Raw genomic sequence first — 18,553 nt, forward strand, 5'->3', positions numbered from 1 at the left:
CTCCTCTTCAACCTCTGGTACTTTCTTGCTCTCATTTAGAGCATCCATGTTTACTTGTGAGGCAGAAATGCTGTCTGATAAGACAAGCTTTGTACTCCTTGCATCAGTGCAACTGACTCTTGGTAAAATTGCATCTGTGATCTGAGGGAGGATATTTTTCGAGGGGAGTTTCGAATGGTGATCACCTATTTGCTTTTCTCTTTTAAACGAATAAAACAGTTTCCCTATGTGAATATCTCTCTTATATCTTCTCACGATTTCCAACTCTTCTACTTCAATACTTTCTGTGTCACTGTAGCTTGGCGATGAACTGCCACTGAAGGTAAGGGTGCTCATTCTTGTGATGTCTAAAACAATTGTTACTATAAACACATTTCATGTGTTCATAAAAAGATAGAATATCCAGAAAACTGCAAACATCTAGTCAAAATTGTAAACAGCATAATTTTCAAACTTCTAGTAACAACTCGCCATCTGGAAAGGATAAGCAAATACTCTACCAATAAGCACTTCCAATAATCATATCACTATGGAAATGTAGAAAAAAAAAAAAACACAAATACAAATAGTAATTTTAAGATTTATTTTTCAAATACCTCTCCATTATACTGGTTTTACTTCCATGCCAGCGGTACTTCAATAGATTGAAGCAAAAAAATCAGAACACTTGGTTTTCTATGAATATCTGCCTTCTATCCATTTACTTCCCCACCCCCGACAAGGGGACCGATAGCTACAAACACTCATAGCCTATTTTAGCTGAAAAACATGTTAAAAGGAAACGTCTCTTTTCCAATACGTGACTGTAGTGGTGAGGTCCAGCCCAGTGTTGTCATCCCCTGTCAATACCAAATGTCATTGCTTCGTGGCCTCATTGGATCCCCCATGACAACGCCTTCCTGTTCAAACAAGAGCCACGTGGCCCCATTGCAACGTCTTTATGAGTTGCACCATGTTGGAACAAAATTTCATCATGTCCTGTGTGTATTTCTTTATACGGGTTCTAGATGCTTCTTGTATGGTGTGACCGAAGGGCTGTTTTGAAGAGCCTATAAGCATGCAGAAATTAACAAATCTCTTAATATGAAGATGACGATCGCCTTCGGTGTCCGCCTTTGGTGTCATCACTAGCCCCACCCATATAAGCTTCCATAGAACTGCCCACTAGAGAGAAGTCAAGCAATAGAACCAGAGGTCGGCCAGGCAATGTTCAGATGCCAAGCGAAGAGTCCCCCTTCAGATGGCTTGACCATCAGTACCAGCGATTTTTGTCACACGTGTGACCCCTTCCTGCCTGTGACAAGGAGAAGCAGTCAGTCCTTCCTGCCTGTGACAAGGAGAGGCAGTCAGCCTTCCTGCCTGTGACAAGGAGAAGCAGTCAGCCTTCCTGCCTGTGATGAGAAGCCGCAGTCAGCCCTTCCTGCCTGTGACGAGAAGCAGCAGTCAGCCCTTCCTGCCTGTGACGAGAAGCAGCCAGCCCTTTCTGCCCTCCATCTGCACAATCTCTGGATTCTGGGAGAAACAATATTTGTTGTCCCATCCTGAAGCTACCCTTTTTATGACATCTTCGAGCCCGATGACATCGTGCCAGCATCATCTCTCCAGCTGAGTTCCCAGCCACCTTTCTGTGATGTCTTTGAGCCCGAAGTCACCGTGTCAGCGTCATCTCTTCAGCTGAAGCCCCAGCCACAAAGGATAATGCACCAACTCACCAGTTAGGAAGGGCAATTTACAATGGAGAGGTAAGTATTCAAAAAAATAAATCTCAAATTAAGTATTTATATTTTTGAAATGAACCTTACTTCTCCATTATACAGCTGATTCCCACATTTGAAAAAGGAGGTGGGCAAAGTGAAAATCAGCCAACCCTTAAAGGCTACTTAGTAACAAAATATTTCTACAAAACAAGTGTTTGTTTTAACCAGTGAATTCTATCCATAGGCTACTAATGCCATCCTAGGAGGATTGTCACTCAGGTACAAGATCCTCATCACGAAGATAGCCGAGGTCTCTTTGGAGAATGCCCCCTTCAGCAGAAGGAGGGATAGGGTTACTGTGCCAAAACCCTGCAGAGCCAATGATGGATAACTAACAAGCACATATGTAAAAAAAGATATACTTCTAATACTCAACACCGTGTACCTTCAAGCTTCCCAAAAACCACAACCAGGTTTAAAAGGCAGCAGACCAAACAAGGCTACCTATTGATTCAGGACATAATGTCCCCTGCACAAACTAGAGGAGTTAATGCTCTGCAATAATTGTATTTAATCTCCGCACCATGAAGATGAACCAAAGCAAATACAAGATTACCATGCCACTGAGTGACTTCAATATCTTATCCAAGGATAAGTATTTTCAAGTTTATAAGTTGTAGCCATTGCTCACATGTCCAGTGGCTTAGCTTCCATTAACGATGGAAATTAGCACAGAAGTCCTTAACCAAGAACCCAATGAAAACGAAATTACACTCCTACTCTTCAGAATCTCTGGTTTGCAATCACTAAACACTGAACCTTTACATCAGGCTTAATCCTTTTAGTGCAATGCCAGCAATCCTTACAGACAGTACTGGACCCCCAAGGGGTCAAGTTCCTCATGCCCTAGTGACTCCAGGTTAGGCAATGATATTGTTGTGGGTAAGGTCCTAGCCCAAAACTGTACTTAGCCCAAAATAAGGCAAAGATAACTGCCTTGTCTTCAGCAAAGCCTACCTTATCTGTACGTACGTGTCCGGTCGATCTAAACTACCCATGCATTTTAGACATGGCATATACAGTAGTACTATTCTAAAATACGTACCTGTACAGTAAAAATCATTTTAAAATAAGATGATTTTAAAATATTTACTTTGAAATTATATTAGGGTGGTCTGGGATGATAGTCTGAGGTATATTTTTGTTTCAACTGTCAAGTTTGGCGATGAACTGTTAAAATAGGCAGTTATAAGCATTTTAGGGGTGTATATAGCCTACTTAAGAGCAACAGTAGTAGGAGAGTCCTGTAATGTAAGGTCCTCAGCTATGTTGTACCAATACTTCGCCCGGAAGTGGGCGGGGCACTTACCTACACCAAAACAATAGGGCGCTACCACGGATTTCAAACCTTCAGCTGCTGTTAAAGTAGAAACTACTAGCTATGTAATTACTTGGTAAGTTACAAATATAAAATAAAACAATGATAATAACAATAAAAAATTACTCTATCCTATCAAATCTAATGCTTTGAATCGATGGGAAGCTCATTTGAAGTACAGATTGAAGAGGAACAGTATAGGACCTAAGCAGATGCTAGATGGAGAAGCTGAGAAGACATGCATCCTTTTAACTTGTCTTTTACTATTATTACCCTCTATAACTGTTTCTACAACCTAACAAGCTCACTTCGTTCGCAATCAATTACAGCATTTAGTTCAACTACGATTCGTATAGTTATACAATCATTACTTTTCCCTCAGCAAATGCATATCATGAGGGCCAATAAAACTGGAATAATGCCTATTATGGCAACTCTTGACTTACAAGATCTTACCAAACGAATATCAAAAAAATAAAAGAAAAAACCAACAGAAAACCGATTAAATCTGACGAACTCCTACTAAAACCAGTGACAGTAGACTAACTGGCTAGGAGTGTTGTACCTACTGGTCCCCTGGTTGGGGGGGGGGGAGAGTAGGCGGATAGAAGATGGATATTCATAGAAAACAGCGTTTTTTTTTTTTTTATTTCAATCTGTTGAACTACCACTGGCGTGGAAGTAAAAGCTATATAATGGAGAGGTAAGGTTCATTTCAAAAATATTAAATCAAATTTCAAGATGTATACTCCAATAACCACCTTTAGAACGGGTAATTAAACATGTAGTGAGAGAAAGCATCAATTTCCTGTCCAGTTTAGCAAAATAAGGTAATTATATTCTAAAATCATTCACTCTTGTGGTACAGAAACCAACCCACTACAGTACATAATTCAAGGTCAGGAGTTGGTCAGTTGAAGAACAATGACAATGAAGAAACTTTTTTCTAATATTTTTAGGTACATATGGCATCTGATGCTCTTGACTACATATATTGTACCGTATTTCATCAAGCATTCCTCTAGTTTAGTAGTTACTGAGGTTTTCCCAACCCCTCCTCACACATGGAAAGTAAAATCTATACATATTAGTCAATGTGATAAATTGTTCAGTATAAAGAATTACAAAAACTTTTATTGAAAAACCACCATTAAACTCAATTAATGGCACCTCTTCTCCTTTACTGAGGCTACAATTTCATGCAAAAATAAAGCCTCAATTACTCTTAAAAATTGTTCAAATAACGGTGGCAGAGATCAGCCTAAAACTATTTTGCTGCTACTTTGCCACTATTTTTGTACAATTTCAATAAAAAGTCTACAAGCAATATGCCTACGCCTGTGTGACTGATGAAATAATTTCTCTTTTCTCATACCTCACAGAATCAACTTTTGTTAGGCTTTTTCAGTTTTTAAGAGTTAATGCCGAAAATGAAATTCTGAACGTTAAATTTCAAAACAAATTAGTCACAAATATTTCTAGTAATTTGTTTGAAGATGTAAGCAAGGTTCTTGTGTCACCTAAATTTCCTTCATATAGCAAAATTCTTTGTGGTCCCAATGCACTAATTTAATTCACATAACTCTTGCTCTTTGCAGAACTAGGCTATATAGGTATCTATATTCACTTTGCAGGATTATTTTCCTTGGTATAGTGAGTCATTTAGAAAGTCTGAATACAGTAACAATATTACAAAACTAACAAATACATTATACTATGAGAAGAAGATTAAAACTAGCCAATTAAAATGCATGATTCCTTATGGTCCCAATGCACCAACTTAATTCACTTAACACCTGTTCTTTGGGTAACTCTAAACATTCACTTTGCAGGATTATTTTCTTTGATAAAGTGAATCATTTTAAAAAGTCTGAATAAAAACAGAGTATTAAAAAAACCAACAAGACACTTTAAGACTTCTGCCAGAAAAATTCATATCCTACAGATTTAGCTGGAGTAAATAAAATAAAATAAATATCAAATATAATAAAAAGGATGAATGATATAATAGCTTCAGGAAAGAAACAAGACTCTCTATTCTTTAAATTAGTTAACTATTTTTAACAAGCTAAAAACTTTGAGATTTTTAACCACTGTAAGAATGAAAAAAATTTTATACCAAAATCAACCAGACCACAGGCGCATTTTTATGCAGTGTGGTACATTCATACTACTGTATCTATAAAATGGTGCATTCAGACTACGTGGTTGGTGCATTTAGACCAGGCTGGTGGTGCATTCAGGCAATGGTGCATTTTGTCTAGTTTCTCAAGTCAGACTGGATCCCGAACCCTTGATCAAGTTAGCGTAAATGTAAAAGAGGCAGTCGCACAAGCATATGGTTTCTGAATATATATTTTGATTGAAGGCTACAGAAAGTGGTGTATATAACGCAGTACTGGCGAGATAACCTGAGAAATCTACCGCAATAACGTGAAATTTTCCCTCTTTTGTTTGACATTCATCCCAGAATGATTGGTACCTAATATGGCGGAAGGTCCGATGGCGCCGTGTCACTTTGTGCGGCCGTCTCCCGAAGTGAGGTTAGGCAAGGTTAGGTTAGGTTGCATCTCCGTATTTGCCTATCATTTGCACAGTACCCTAGGGTAGAATGGATACGGTGCCCTAAGTTTGGTTTGGGGTGGTGAGATTGGGATGCCGCCCCTCGCTGACTAGCTTTTGTTTCTCCTTGTCAAGCAGGTTAACCAGTTTCCCACCTATTCCTATTCAAAATTATCTACCAAAATGACATCAAAATCTACCACAATAGTCCATTTGGTACTCGTCATCAATTACAAAGCGAAATTACAATAACCACGTCGTCATACAATGAAGAATTTAGTTACAAGCTTACCTTCCATCGTCCACATTTTGACGCAATGCCGGTCGGCCTAGCCTGGTCTCAAACCTGAATGAGAACGTTTGATGTAACTTGAAGAAAAAGTTGTTCTTCAATTCTTTTTTCCTTGAAGGGATGAATGTTCGGGTATTTCTAACGTTCGGAGTGCATTTCTCCTTCAGCTTTGCTTAATCGAATTAACACTTCAGATTAGGTGTCACCCAGGAGCAGTGTCTCACATCTGCTCTGCCACTGGATCGTCTTTGGTCCTCAAATTAGTTGTTAAAATTCACTTTTCACTTGTACACTCGAAGATGCACGCACTCATTACATAGATATGCACAAGCGAGGATTCACTTAATATGTGTTACCAGTTAAGCTGCTTGTATTGCTAGCTAATGAAAATTAATCAAGAAATTAATGGCTACAAGGAAAGGTAGTTGACCGGCAGGATTTTCACGGATGGCAGATACCGTGCTCCCATGGTCCGCCTTCTTTCGACGTATTTCTCTTCGTTTTGGTACGTTATCTGATTTTAAAGGCGTACTGTTAACAATCTACCTATATGTAGAGAGGAATCTCACACGAAGGAAGTCTTAATTTTATTTAGAACAATCCGAAGCCAGTCACACACATGACATTATAATATCCTGATCACTCAGTTTGACAAATTACAATGCCGGGTCACGGATTTAATTCTGCTCATTTTTTTTCACAGACTTGCCAAAATTTGCAACAAGTTTCTGTCAGGCTTATATTCAGTGGATGAAATCGGGGAACACGGGATGAAGTTATGCTAACAAGTTAAAGTGGTTATCTCTTTTTAGTATCACCAAATATAAAACGATAAAAAGACTTCCACCCCTCCTCGATGAGATTTTAACCATAAAATTTCCCAGACTCCAGATTTGACATTATCATGAGCAATGCAACTGCATACTTAAAAAGTTCATATTACTTATGGCATTATTCCATTATTAGAGTAAATAAACACCCTTTCTGCAGGTTAGTACTACATATTTATTCAGTCGGCAAGAGAGGGACATATTTCGATGGTAACACTGTTCACAATGTGGCAAGTTACTGGCAATGATACAAGATTATGTGTTTTAATAGTAACGCGAGGAAAATGTCAGACCTTGTTTACCAGCTAAATTAAACAAAATCTTCTAAACTAGCAGATGCCAGAGCTAAAAGAACATTATCATCATCATCATACATTAGTGCAGAATTTTTTGATAAAAGAAAAGTTATTTTTAACATCATCTGTTGTAGGGGCGTCAAATGGCCTCTCCTTTCTTGTTTCGTTTTGCATACGTATATTAATCACGTCGTATATATTACTTGTTGATATTTCAGATTCTTTATGTATCTCATTGTATGCATCATTGTACGGCCTGTCCGCCGATATATATATATATATATATATATATATATATATATATATATATATATATATATATATATATATATATATATATATATATATATATATATATATATGCTTTGCTATTTTTAAAGTTTTTAGATATTCTTGAATACTTCAGATTGAATTTTTGTGGCAGTTTCAATCAACTATTCATTAGTTATTAGTCTGAAGGTTTTTATGGGATATCTTTGGAGAAGATTGCTCAGTGCCTGGTTTTAATTCAGTACCAAGAATCATGACCATTTGTCAAGACTGAAGTTTCAAAATGTGATAACAGGACTTGGTTTAAAACCGTCTCCTCTAGCCTTAATTATTTGTCTTCAGTTTGTAGGAGGGGGTGGAGGGATATCAATAGCAACATTTGCCTTTTCTAACATCATCACAATAAGATGGGTCCTACCTGGGGAGGAACAAAACCTATACATACCTAATTATGAACATTAGCCTCAGCATTGTAAATTAGAACCTAGTATTAAGGGGTAATATTTGATAAAAACTTACCCTCATTACCATCACTTTACCTTGTCGGGTACCCGAGTTCTGCAGATGGAGACTGAAATCATCGAACTCCAATCTCTGTTTTAAGAGGAATCTACCCTAAGTTCAAATATGTACGTGTGTTGTCAACAAAGGGTTCATCTGACAGAAAAAATAGAGGAAAAAAATATGGCTTAATTAATACAATTAAGAGCAATTACCACAGTCTGAGGTATTAGTTGAGTCTAGGTAGCTTCTCTCTTAAAAGTCCCCAAAGCCCAATGGTAAGGTAACAAGAATCTAGGGCATATTGGAGATGAAACTAGTAGGTCGGTAGCCTCATCTGTTACACTCTATAAAATGGCGAATAAAAGACACATTAACATACTGATTTATTAACGTGAAGAACAGACATGGGAATCTACACACCTTTCAAAATACAACACATCAGCCATTCCACTTCGAACCGAGGGGAGGGGAGGGGAGGGAATTCTTAAATCTAGTGACAAAGGTGAAAGCATTTATAACCTGCATATAATATCCATAAAAAGACATTTTAGCCAAGTGTTTCATCATACATTTTCTCATTGCTTTGGATGCAACGCAACAGTTGTATGTTACGCAGACATAAATTATCACACTTTCATCGTAAGACAGCATTTGGTGTACATGGAAATTGGGGAAACCAATGTGCAAAATGCTGATTACTCAGATGATATTGGAAGCGTGGACATCAAACTAGAAATGCATGCAGTTATTTTGGGAATAACCTGAAATACTACTTACTACACATCTCCGCTGCATTGATTCCCTATATGTACATGCTAGATGTATGAGTTTTAATATTACAATATTGTATTAAATTCCAACTAAAGCCTCAAGCTCTCTAACAGTTACTATTATAGTGCTGAAATGATTAAATTACGCAGCACTCCTCTAAAATATTAATATAAAAGGTAAAATTTTACAACAGAAACTTACTGTTTTGAACATGCAGAAAGTGCCTAAGCTGGGGCATCACGTAATGAATCAGGTTATGTTGCAAATCATTTCTCACTAGTTGCAAATTGTTGGATATATATATTTAGGTAAATATACAAGTTATCTAACAAAAATAAGACATCAGACACAGAGTGAACAAGTTTGGGGAGAGAATTGTGCATCCTGACCACTATTTTCCTTTAATTAAGGGGTATGCATATGAACACAATACAGGCTTCACCTCTTAGAGGAAACAAAGCCTTCAGAGAAGAATTTAAAAGGCCACCTTTAAGGTACTGAACCTTCTAGTAAACATAACCGATTTCTTCGTGGCATACACATCATAATTAAAAAAAAAAAAAAATATGAATTTAAAATGTGCCTAAAATCAAGAAACTCAGAAAAAATAGACAATCATGAGGTAATATAGCAAAACTAAATTAACATTACAATGTAAGTGTGAATAAATAAATGAGCAAAATTACACTCTGTCTAGTTGAAGAGCATCGTTTTGAAGTTATGGACTCATTCTCTTTACGGCCAAAGACAATGACACTAGCAGGTCACCTGTTTGCACAAAACAATGGTGTATGGCAAATTCCTGGTGACTGAAAGGATGCCTTTGTTAAAACTGTTGCTCCTTATAAATAAAAAGGTATCAAAAGCAAAATTCACGGACATTAAAAATAATCATAGCGTACATACAAGAACTTGATCATGATGAATAGCCATCAGAAACTCATGGACTCAATAGTGTGTCCAGTTGTAAGACTTGTTAACACCATTTCTACACTACTTTGTGTACTGATGACTGCCAGTTCAATTCTGCAGAACCTGTGATTAAACATTAACCGATTGCAGTTATGTCACGGTTTTTATGAGAACTTTAGGGCTTGATCTAGCATTACTTATTACAGACTTGGCTACTTCATCTGGAATGGAATGGAATATAAGATCAGGCCAAGCGCCAGGACCCCGAGGTCATTCAGCGCGCTGCTTCACCGAAGTCTTCATTCTTTTAATATCTAGATGAGCTGGGAGCTATCATAGTTCAACACCTATGACAGGTTTGTGTCCTTTTTGAGGCTATTACGTAAACTGGACGAGGGAAATTTTTGGACTGTTATTTTTCTAATATTCTATCTTTTATAAAATTGACAAATTTTCTTCTGTGAAAACAAAGGGTATGTAATACAAGGTACAGAGCCATGAATAACTGAGAATCTCACACTTGTGGGAGATTAGGACCCAGTCTGTGTATAACGCATAGTGAGGACCTTTTTGTCAGTGTTCCATTGAAAGTTGCTTATGATGTTCTAATGAGCAAGTGTAATTTTTTGTGTAGTAGTTCTAACAGCTACACTTGAATCTTGCATATTATCCAGAGGAGTAAATTTTAAAATTGGAAGGCTGATTATATTTGAAGTTTGATTTGCTCTGACAAATATTTAGAATCCTATAATGTGAATTGAATTTCGTGAGGCTAAATTGTACATTCATTTCTCTTACATAATTCATTATTAGTAGATAACATTTAGCTTCATCTGCCAACTCATGATGTGTGAGGATAATGAAATGTTTCCAGTTCAAGGTACTTTTGCTAGTGCTTTTCACATACAGGTGTAGCAATATGAGCTTTCCAACTGACTATGAAGCCTAGAAATTTGTTTGCCTAAAGGGTACAGTATGAGGGGCTCTCCCACTCATTAAATTTCATTTTTCCCTATGATATCCTTATAAAACATAACTACATTTGCTTTTACTGTTGGAGAACTAGAAGCCTACTGATGGAGTCAAGGTATGTATTTTGGCAGTGTCCAGCATGTTTTGAGTTTGAGGCTACTATATAAAATATGGTAATATTGTGTGCTGCTAAGAACACTTCCCTGAATAATTTCAATCATTAATTTAATTGTAGCAGAATAAGTATGGTCCATGTGAAATTGAAATATTTTGTCTGCTTGGGAGTTTCTAGTAAACATTAGGTGGGCTTGTCTACAATGGTTATGCAGCCACCTGATCCTGTTCATGGTGAATGATTATGAAAATAATCTGGTTGAATAATTTTTTGTTAGGCAAGTTTCTTGCATTTTTTCAGCATGGCGGGTGAATTTTATTTTGAGAGAATGACCTCTTTGTCTAGAAAATCAGTCTAAGCCAAAGTGTAGTTGATTCTGTATATTGCAATGTGCTTTGCAATATATAAAATTAATCCTGCAGTAGTTTAGACAAAACTTATTCAAAAAACCACCCTCTTCAATAAGACCCTGCAGTATAACCTACGTTAATTAACTGACTAGAATTTAACAATGCTATTTTCGTTAAAAAAAAAAAAAAAAAAAAAAAAAAAAAAAAAAAAAAAAAACTGACCTAACCTGCCAATATCTGAATCAGTTTATAAAGAAAATTGGTCTACAACACAATACCAATCTGTTATCTTTTCAACTAGCTATTGTGTAGTTTTGCTTTAATTTTTTCATTCTTGAACTGAACTGTTTAAGGGTTAGTATGCTTTTATTACCTCATTACCATATTGTCATCATTTTGTCTCTTAGGTTTCTTGACTTTATAACTAAATTTTTAATAAAAGGTATCATGACCAAATTGTACAAAAAATGTGAGTAATTATACCTTAAATGATTGTATATATAAAGACAGGAACACTCTTCAACAACAGCAAATAAACTGTGATGGCTAGTGGTCACCTAGCTCATATTTAAGACTAAGAGTAAAAGAAATCAACCAATGAAAAAAGTCAAATCACAAACCTCACAGGCTCTTGCAAACTGCTCATGGCAAGAAACTGCCTGTGCAATAATAGCAATGCAATTTTTATGATGTGGATAAGATGATTCTGCTTAAAATGTTCTTGCTAAATGTGGAAAAGTTACTCGTTCTTTGTCTGATGCTTTGTCATTAACAGCATTAGTTACAGGCAGTAAAATTCTTTTCCCTGCTTCAAGAAGTTGAGATCCATGAGATAAAACTCCGCAGTATTTCAACACTTGTAGAAAAAAAAAAAAAAACAAATAAATAAAATGAAGTGTACCAGTATAACTATTTTGCTTCATTGGCTACATGACTTCATTGGTAAATTATTATAGGCATTTACTGTGAAGTGTTTCAATTGTAGATCATTATCATCATTGAAAATGTGACATTGGTCCAACTCTTTTACCCGCACAGTGTATACTGTAACATCATTTTAAAGCTTTCCAGAGAATTCTAAAAAAACTATACCACCACAGCTAATAATCTCCATGTTAAATCATTTCAGTTTTGACAGCAAGAAACCTGATACACTAGATATCAATTTTTTCAACCCTACCAAATTTTTTTGTACTGAATGTCTACAAACATAATTTAACGCAGAAAATGAAGCACTAAGAAGAAATCCCTGAGAAGTATTGCAAAGCATGCTAGAAAATTGATTATCCATTAATTTTAAATGCAGTTAATTACATAGACCATTTCCTTTTCTACAAAAAATTCCTCATTCAAATTGCTCGTACACATTCAGTCAATTTCAATGGAGAAGCGCTGATTGCTGAATATGCCTTGGATAAAATCTAACATGCCTAACATAATAAATTTACATAAATAGTCTATGGTCATTTTAAAAGTGACTTAAAAAAAATTCAGTTGAACAGAAAAAATCAAGTGTATTAGTGGAGGGAAGGCAAATTCCAAGATTAAGACACACCCACTTTCATCACTGAGAAGTGAGAATCAAAAGAGAAAGAAGAGCAGCATCTGCTTTGTAAACTGAATATTCCTCACCGTCAACAATATAGAATATCACTAATTCTTACTGCCTGTAGCCGTGGCTATTATTTTAAACCTGATATTTTCTTTACAAATATATACTTGATGTAATAAAAGGGCAATGAGCCACATGAGGTATAAGAGCAAATGGGAATTATTTCCGAGTTCAAAACGAGAAACTGATTCCCAATGCAGTTAAGTTTTGAGTACTGAACACTGGCTCTCTTGCCAGTTCTATCCAGACTAATATAGTCAATAAACCGGATAAAACCTAGCATATGTGTATATGCTCGTTTTTCTCGTCCCTAAATTTTCTCACATACAGTACTGTGAACCAGTTTCCTCAGTGATATCTATGAAGGGTTAAATGAAATGCCCATGTTATGCACCTTTACCTTCAGAATCAATAAGGTAATTTCAATGTGCTAAATTAACAGTGAAAATAATGTACTGTACAGTACCATCAATAACATTTACAAACAATGAAAAAGTACAATTCAGTTCACTTAAAATGAGAAAAAATATATTCCAACTCAACAGTATTTCAATTTTTCATAGACTTTTCATTTTCTATAATCAAGAAAACTTATTGAATCAACACCATCTGGGATTTATTATTAGAGAGCCATGCAAGATCACGAACAAGTAAAACCTTACAACCAGCTCTTCTTTCACATACAAAGGACCCATCCAGCAAGAATGTACTTAACCAATCAATAACCATAACATTCTTCCCACCACTACATCTATTATAGACTCTCAACCTGCACTTATACACTTACCAAAGACAGCTCTCCAGAGAGATAATGGTAAAATAATGTTTACATTATTTACAATCACAATGATAACTACAATTTACAAATATAACTTTTATCCACATACTGTAATAGCCACCAATTAAAAAAAAAAGTCAAAAAAGTTTCAACATGTTAATGTATACAGTAAAATAGTCAATTCAAACCTTACTTAAAACTTTAAATAACAACAAAACGTACCAAAAACTGATGTGCTACTCTGCTTCCATTATACCTTTTGTTGACATGCAAAAATATGTCTTGCATGCTAACTTAAGTCTTGTACTTAAACTCACCACAGAATACCTTTCCATACAATATTCTAAAATGGATTAAATTCAAATCCAGTTTCATCTGTCTGACCTTAAGAATGTTCTATAATGCCACAAGAGTGAAGTGATAGAAAATAATCAACAGTTTTAATGTTTGTGCTTCGCATCTCTCAGAAAGACTGGATCATTTTAACTGAGGGTTAAATTGAAATTTGCCTAACAAAACAACCATGAATGGTTTCAGTGTTTTTTCAATTTACTGGCTACCTTATACTCATTCAACTGACCCTTTTTTTTTTTTTTTTTTTACTAAATTACAATTATGTCATTTTCACAAAAATTTTATTTAAATATTAATTACCAATTTTATTAATTTCACTATGTAGTATTATATGTTCTTAACTTGGTCTTTGGTTTCATAGTTTGCTGGATAAAGGAATTCAAAATATCTACAATATAATAAACAATCCTTGTCCATTATAACAACATTAAAGGTGGTAAAAAGCATACTGGGCTTTCCTGGTATATAGACTAGTGTCACTAACTGGGCTCTTCGATATCCTATTACAGTAAATTCTGGAAGTCATGTAAAAGGCCATTTTTTTTTTTACTTTACAATTGATTTCCATATCCACAGCATTAAAAAAAGATGGCAGGTAGACCAAATATTTTTCAAGTACAGTATATCCATGAAAAAGCTGAGCATCACTTTGTAACACTGTACTTGCAATGGAGGAAACACTCAACTTTTAACGCTTTCTTCTAGTGTACCACACTGGGTCCACAAAATAATAAGTTACTACCCAGAACCATTGACGAACATGAATGACTTAAAAAATTTAAGATAATTTTGATACGACTCAACTGTACACCAGTATACATTTGCAATGTTCCTTCACCAGGATAATACAATCCTGACGCAAGAACAAGCGCTGTTCGTTACTCTACCTAATATCACATGAAAACAACAGTCCACTTTCATCTGTAACTGACCAGCAAGCCTAGGACTGAAACAATAATCTTTGCCTTTTAGAAAATCCGGTAACAAATAAATAGGTAGGTATTACCATTACATTAAAAGAAATTTAGCTTTGCTAAACCGTAGTTCATGTACAGTATTAGACTAACTGTGTGCTAATAAGTCTCATTAACTTTCAGTAAGAGGCCTTACCAACACATGCAAGTCTAATATTAACAAGGGGTGAATAATAACTGGAAGATTCATAAAATATGATAATGCAGTGGTACCACACTTAACATAGAAAACATAAAGAGTAAATAGTAATATGCACCCAAATATTCTATTGAACAGTTTCTGTCTACCTTTGCAATTGTTGTAACAGCAGTGCTAAAGGATCAAAGTTAATCCCTCGTTACATTGTTATATGCTAAATATTTCATATGAAAGTGATCACACACATATGCTGGTTCAATTACAATCGTCACAAACTCTCACATTAACCTGAGCCAGCTTATGGTACACATGCAGTAAACTGGCCTCTAAGTGAGACAATCTGCTTACCAGAAACTTATTAAGTCTTAATAGCATTTATTTTTTAAGAGTAAAAATGTGCAAGCTTTTGACCAGATTTTAAATAGAAATACAATACTACTGGAAGTTTTAATGTTATACCAAAAAAAAAAATATATGTCTGCACCCCGAAAAATATTTAAAACCTGTTTGTGATTAATTTCTCTTAAGATATAAAAAAAAAATAAACACTAAAACACAGTAGGTTGTGGAATAGTCAAGACATTAAATATCAGCTCAGCACTAAAAAATTATATTTCATTGGGGGAAAAATTACTTGTTGAAAATTTACTGCAAGAATGTACATTTTTACTCTAAGAAATCTACGGGTTGTGCACTTTTAATAGTAATCCTAGTATTCCCATTACGAACTCTTATTATCACAAAGTCACCAGATTGAAGTGAAAATACAAATCATTGTAAGGATGAGAAGAGGACAAGACCAATACTTTACTTTTCTCTCTTTTGAAGGGGTTACATATGATCTGATGAAGAGATATAAATGTTCCCAGAAAATTACCCAAAACCTCTGAGTTAAAGTCTCGGTTTTATTTTGATCTAAGATGTTCATGCATCTCCAAGGCTTAAAAAATGTGCTATGTACAGCAGAGACTTCTGCCACATCAACTGCTATTGCAAACCTCTTTATATTCACTACAAATTATGGGACACCTTGCTAATATAAATATCAAGTATAAATTATATACATTCCTTCTTGCAAAATGCTCAACTTGATCCTTCCTTCATTCTGACAAGAGGAGATCTGTAGAAAAAGTTCAAATGGAGAAATGAAGTGGCCCATACAAGAAGGTAAAACCGGACTGGATACAATTATCACGTACACACAGATAACAGGAGCTTTGTCATCTCTACATCTCAGTGGTATTATGGACAATTAAAACTTGTAGAAGCTGAGGTCCATTGCTGATGATAAAGAAGTTATTTTCATATAACCTAAATATATTGAAACTATAGCTGACAATAAATTCCAAGAGAGGGAAACAAAAGAAAGAACTTGAAGTAACAAAATATAACCGATAATTGTGGAAATGTTAAATGTTGTACACCCACAATTAAACACCTACCTACAAATCTTTTAAAATGAAATAAATGTTTATTAATTCATTAAATTCTATTCATACCTATGGCAACTGCTTCTATGGTGCTATAGGAAATGAGGTGATATTTTGAACATCATTCTCTACCAGTGACAATCACAAGAAAATTTAATTGCAAGCCATTATTAAACTCGGTGCAAATTACTACTGTCGAGGTAGATTCAATCTGTCTGGTTCAAGATTTTAATATGAAACTGCAATATACACACAAACCCTTTAAATAAACTGCATAGAGTATCCTAAATGAAGCCAAACACGACATGAATAACTAGGCTGCATCATTACTGTTATTCCTATAATTATTATTAGCAAGGACACAGAGCTTGTATTAAAATCTAAAACTGTATCCCTTAAGATTTTTGGATTTCATATAGTATTTTATAGATTTTATTAATATTTTGTGATTACATTATTTCAAGATTACTAGACATCAGAAGGATTTTGGATGCAAAAGAAGATCTGAACTCTTTACAATTTCAATTCAAATAACACCTCAGAAACTTCAGAGGAACAAACTTTAAAGTCCATAAGCTAAAACAGCATGAAATTTTAATGAACTTCATATATACCTCTTCCTAAAGCTTCAGTAGCCCACTCGTCATTAACCACTTTCTTAAGGCTGTAGAATAAATCAAATTGTACATGAAAGAACATAAAACAATGGCATTTCACAAATATCATCACTGAATGCATGTGTTGCTAAGATCAACATAAAAAAATTATTTTTTTAAATGCCAACATCATTGTGAAGACTTCACATCCTCCATTGCAACTTTTTTCTTTCTTTTTTCCCCCTAAAAATCACTTGAAAAGAGGCAAAACAGCCACTTGATATGTCCTGAACATTACCACTGCCTCTGTACAATAAACTTTTCTTAGGCCTCACTGACTTACGGAAAACCTTGGGGGCTTCTAATCCCTGTATCATGATTAGTTGTTATCAAATACTGTATAGGCTTCCTGAAAACCCAGCATACTTTTAAAAGATCTCAATACGACAAATTGGGTTTACTCTTTTCATTCAGTTGTGTTTTAGCACTCACTTGATAACAGTTTTACTTGTGCACAGTACAATATAGTGATTGACCTACATGCCATTTTCCAACTATGGAAGCACATCAAACAATGCTTTTGTATTGCATGTTTTTACATCAACACAATCAACCCTAAATCACAGACTATACACCATCCATAACTACAATACCAGTCCAAGCAGAGCAACCCTTTGCAAAGGCTTAAACAGACTGGCTGAATGAAAGAACACTCATCTATCTTTTGAAAATTAGCAACTGAGCGGAAGTTACGTACTAATGCCAATCCAAATTAAAGCCCACTATACTGACAATCCTCATCTTACTCACAGGCTTCTTGCATTGTATCATTCCTCTAGTGTTAAGCCACCATTAAGCAACCACTGTCTCAGAGTTGAGTTCACATAAAGTGGCTTGATCAGTTCCGTCCGCATTACTATTATCAACCTCCATAGTTTGAGATGCAGTTTTAGCGGTAGTACTGGTTGTAGTAACAAGAGTTGGAACCGTATTATTTGTGGACCAAGGAGTTGCTGCTGCATGGGGGTAAGGTTGTGCGCGAGCATCCCGACGAGCCTTGCGTCTTGCACGCCGCTGTTCCATTATAAATCTCAATTGTTCAACTTTAGTTCTCGTTGCCTGATTTTCATCACCAGAATCTGAAAAAAAAGATACCACATTTTTGTTCTAAAAATTAATTTAACAAGACCATTGAATTAAAAAAACCTTAACTCACACAGCCAACCCAGACAGATTGTTCTTACAAAAGAATAAAGAAAATTAATACAATTTATATGCTCTTAAAAACTTCTGTAATGAAATAAACTAAATGCTCAAGATTCTGACAAAATTTTCTTAAGGGATTTGTATCCATTACTTGCCATCCAGTGTAGACTGAAAATAAGGCCATTCATACAAAAATATGTTTATTTGTCACTATTGGCTTCATCATTCCACAAATCCTGCAATTCATTTATTACAGAGGACTTATTATAATTGTTTTCAGTAATTTTTTATTTTATCTATCCCTAACTGTTACAAACTTGACTGCTTTACCTGGTATAGTTCAACATTTATAGCCAATTGTGTATTTTATGAAGAGAGTATTTGATTCGCTGGACACTGAAATTTATTGGACAGTATTTTTTAAATACTTCCACCACTCTTCTAGAAGAGGCTACAGTGCATAATCACGAATGAGTTTTCCTATTTAGAGATACTGCAGCATATACAACACAATT

General features: G+C 35.2%; 1 protein-coding gene and 1 long non-coding RNA gene across 3 annotated transcripts in view; both read right to left on the reverse strand.

Annotated features, from left to right (window-relative positions):
• Window positions 1-6,420, reverse strand: part of LOC136848505 (uncharacterized) — a 6,949-nt gene extending 529 nt beyond the window's left edge. The window contains exons 1-2 of the long non-coding RNA XR_010856041.1: window positions 5,930-6,420; window positions 1-474 (exon numbers count right to left, since the gene is read on the reverse strand). The exon at window positions 1-474 is cut by the window's left edge and continues 529 nt beyond it. This is a non-coding gene — a long non-coding RNA (uncharacterized lncRNA). The remainder of the gene's footprint in view (window positions 475-5,929) is intronic.
• A 9,206-nt stretch (window positions 6,421-15,626) lies between these two features.
• The window catches only part of LOC136848845 (midnolin-A-like), a 205,575-nt gene continuing 202,648 nt past the window's right edge, over window positions 15,627-18,553 (reverse strand). For both annotated transcript variants that reach the window (XM_067121629.1, XM_067121630.1), the window contains one exon: window positions 15,627-17,971. In XM_067121629.1, the coding sequence (XP_066977730.1) occupies window positions 17,685-17,971 (287 nt within the window). In that variant the 3' untranslated portion in view covers window positions 15,627-17,684. The remainder of the gene's footprint in view (window positions 17,972-18,553) is intronic.

The sequence above is a fragment of the Macrobrachium rosenbergii genome, chromosome 19, assembly GCF_040412425.1.
Source record: "Macrobrachium rosenbergii isolate ZJJX-2024 chromosome 19, ASM4041242v1, whole genome shotgun sequence".
Taxonomy (NCBI): Eukaryota; Metazoa; Arthropoda; class Malacostraca; order Decapoda; family Palaemonidae; genus Macrobrachium; species Macrobrachium rosenbergii.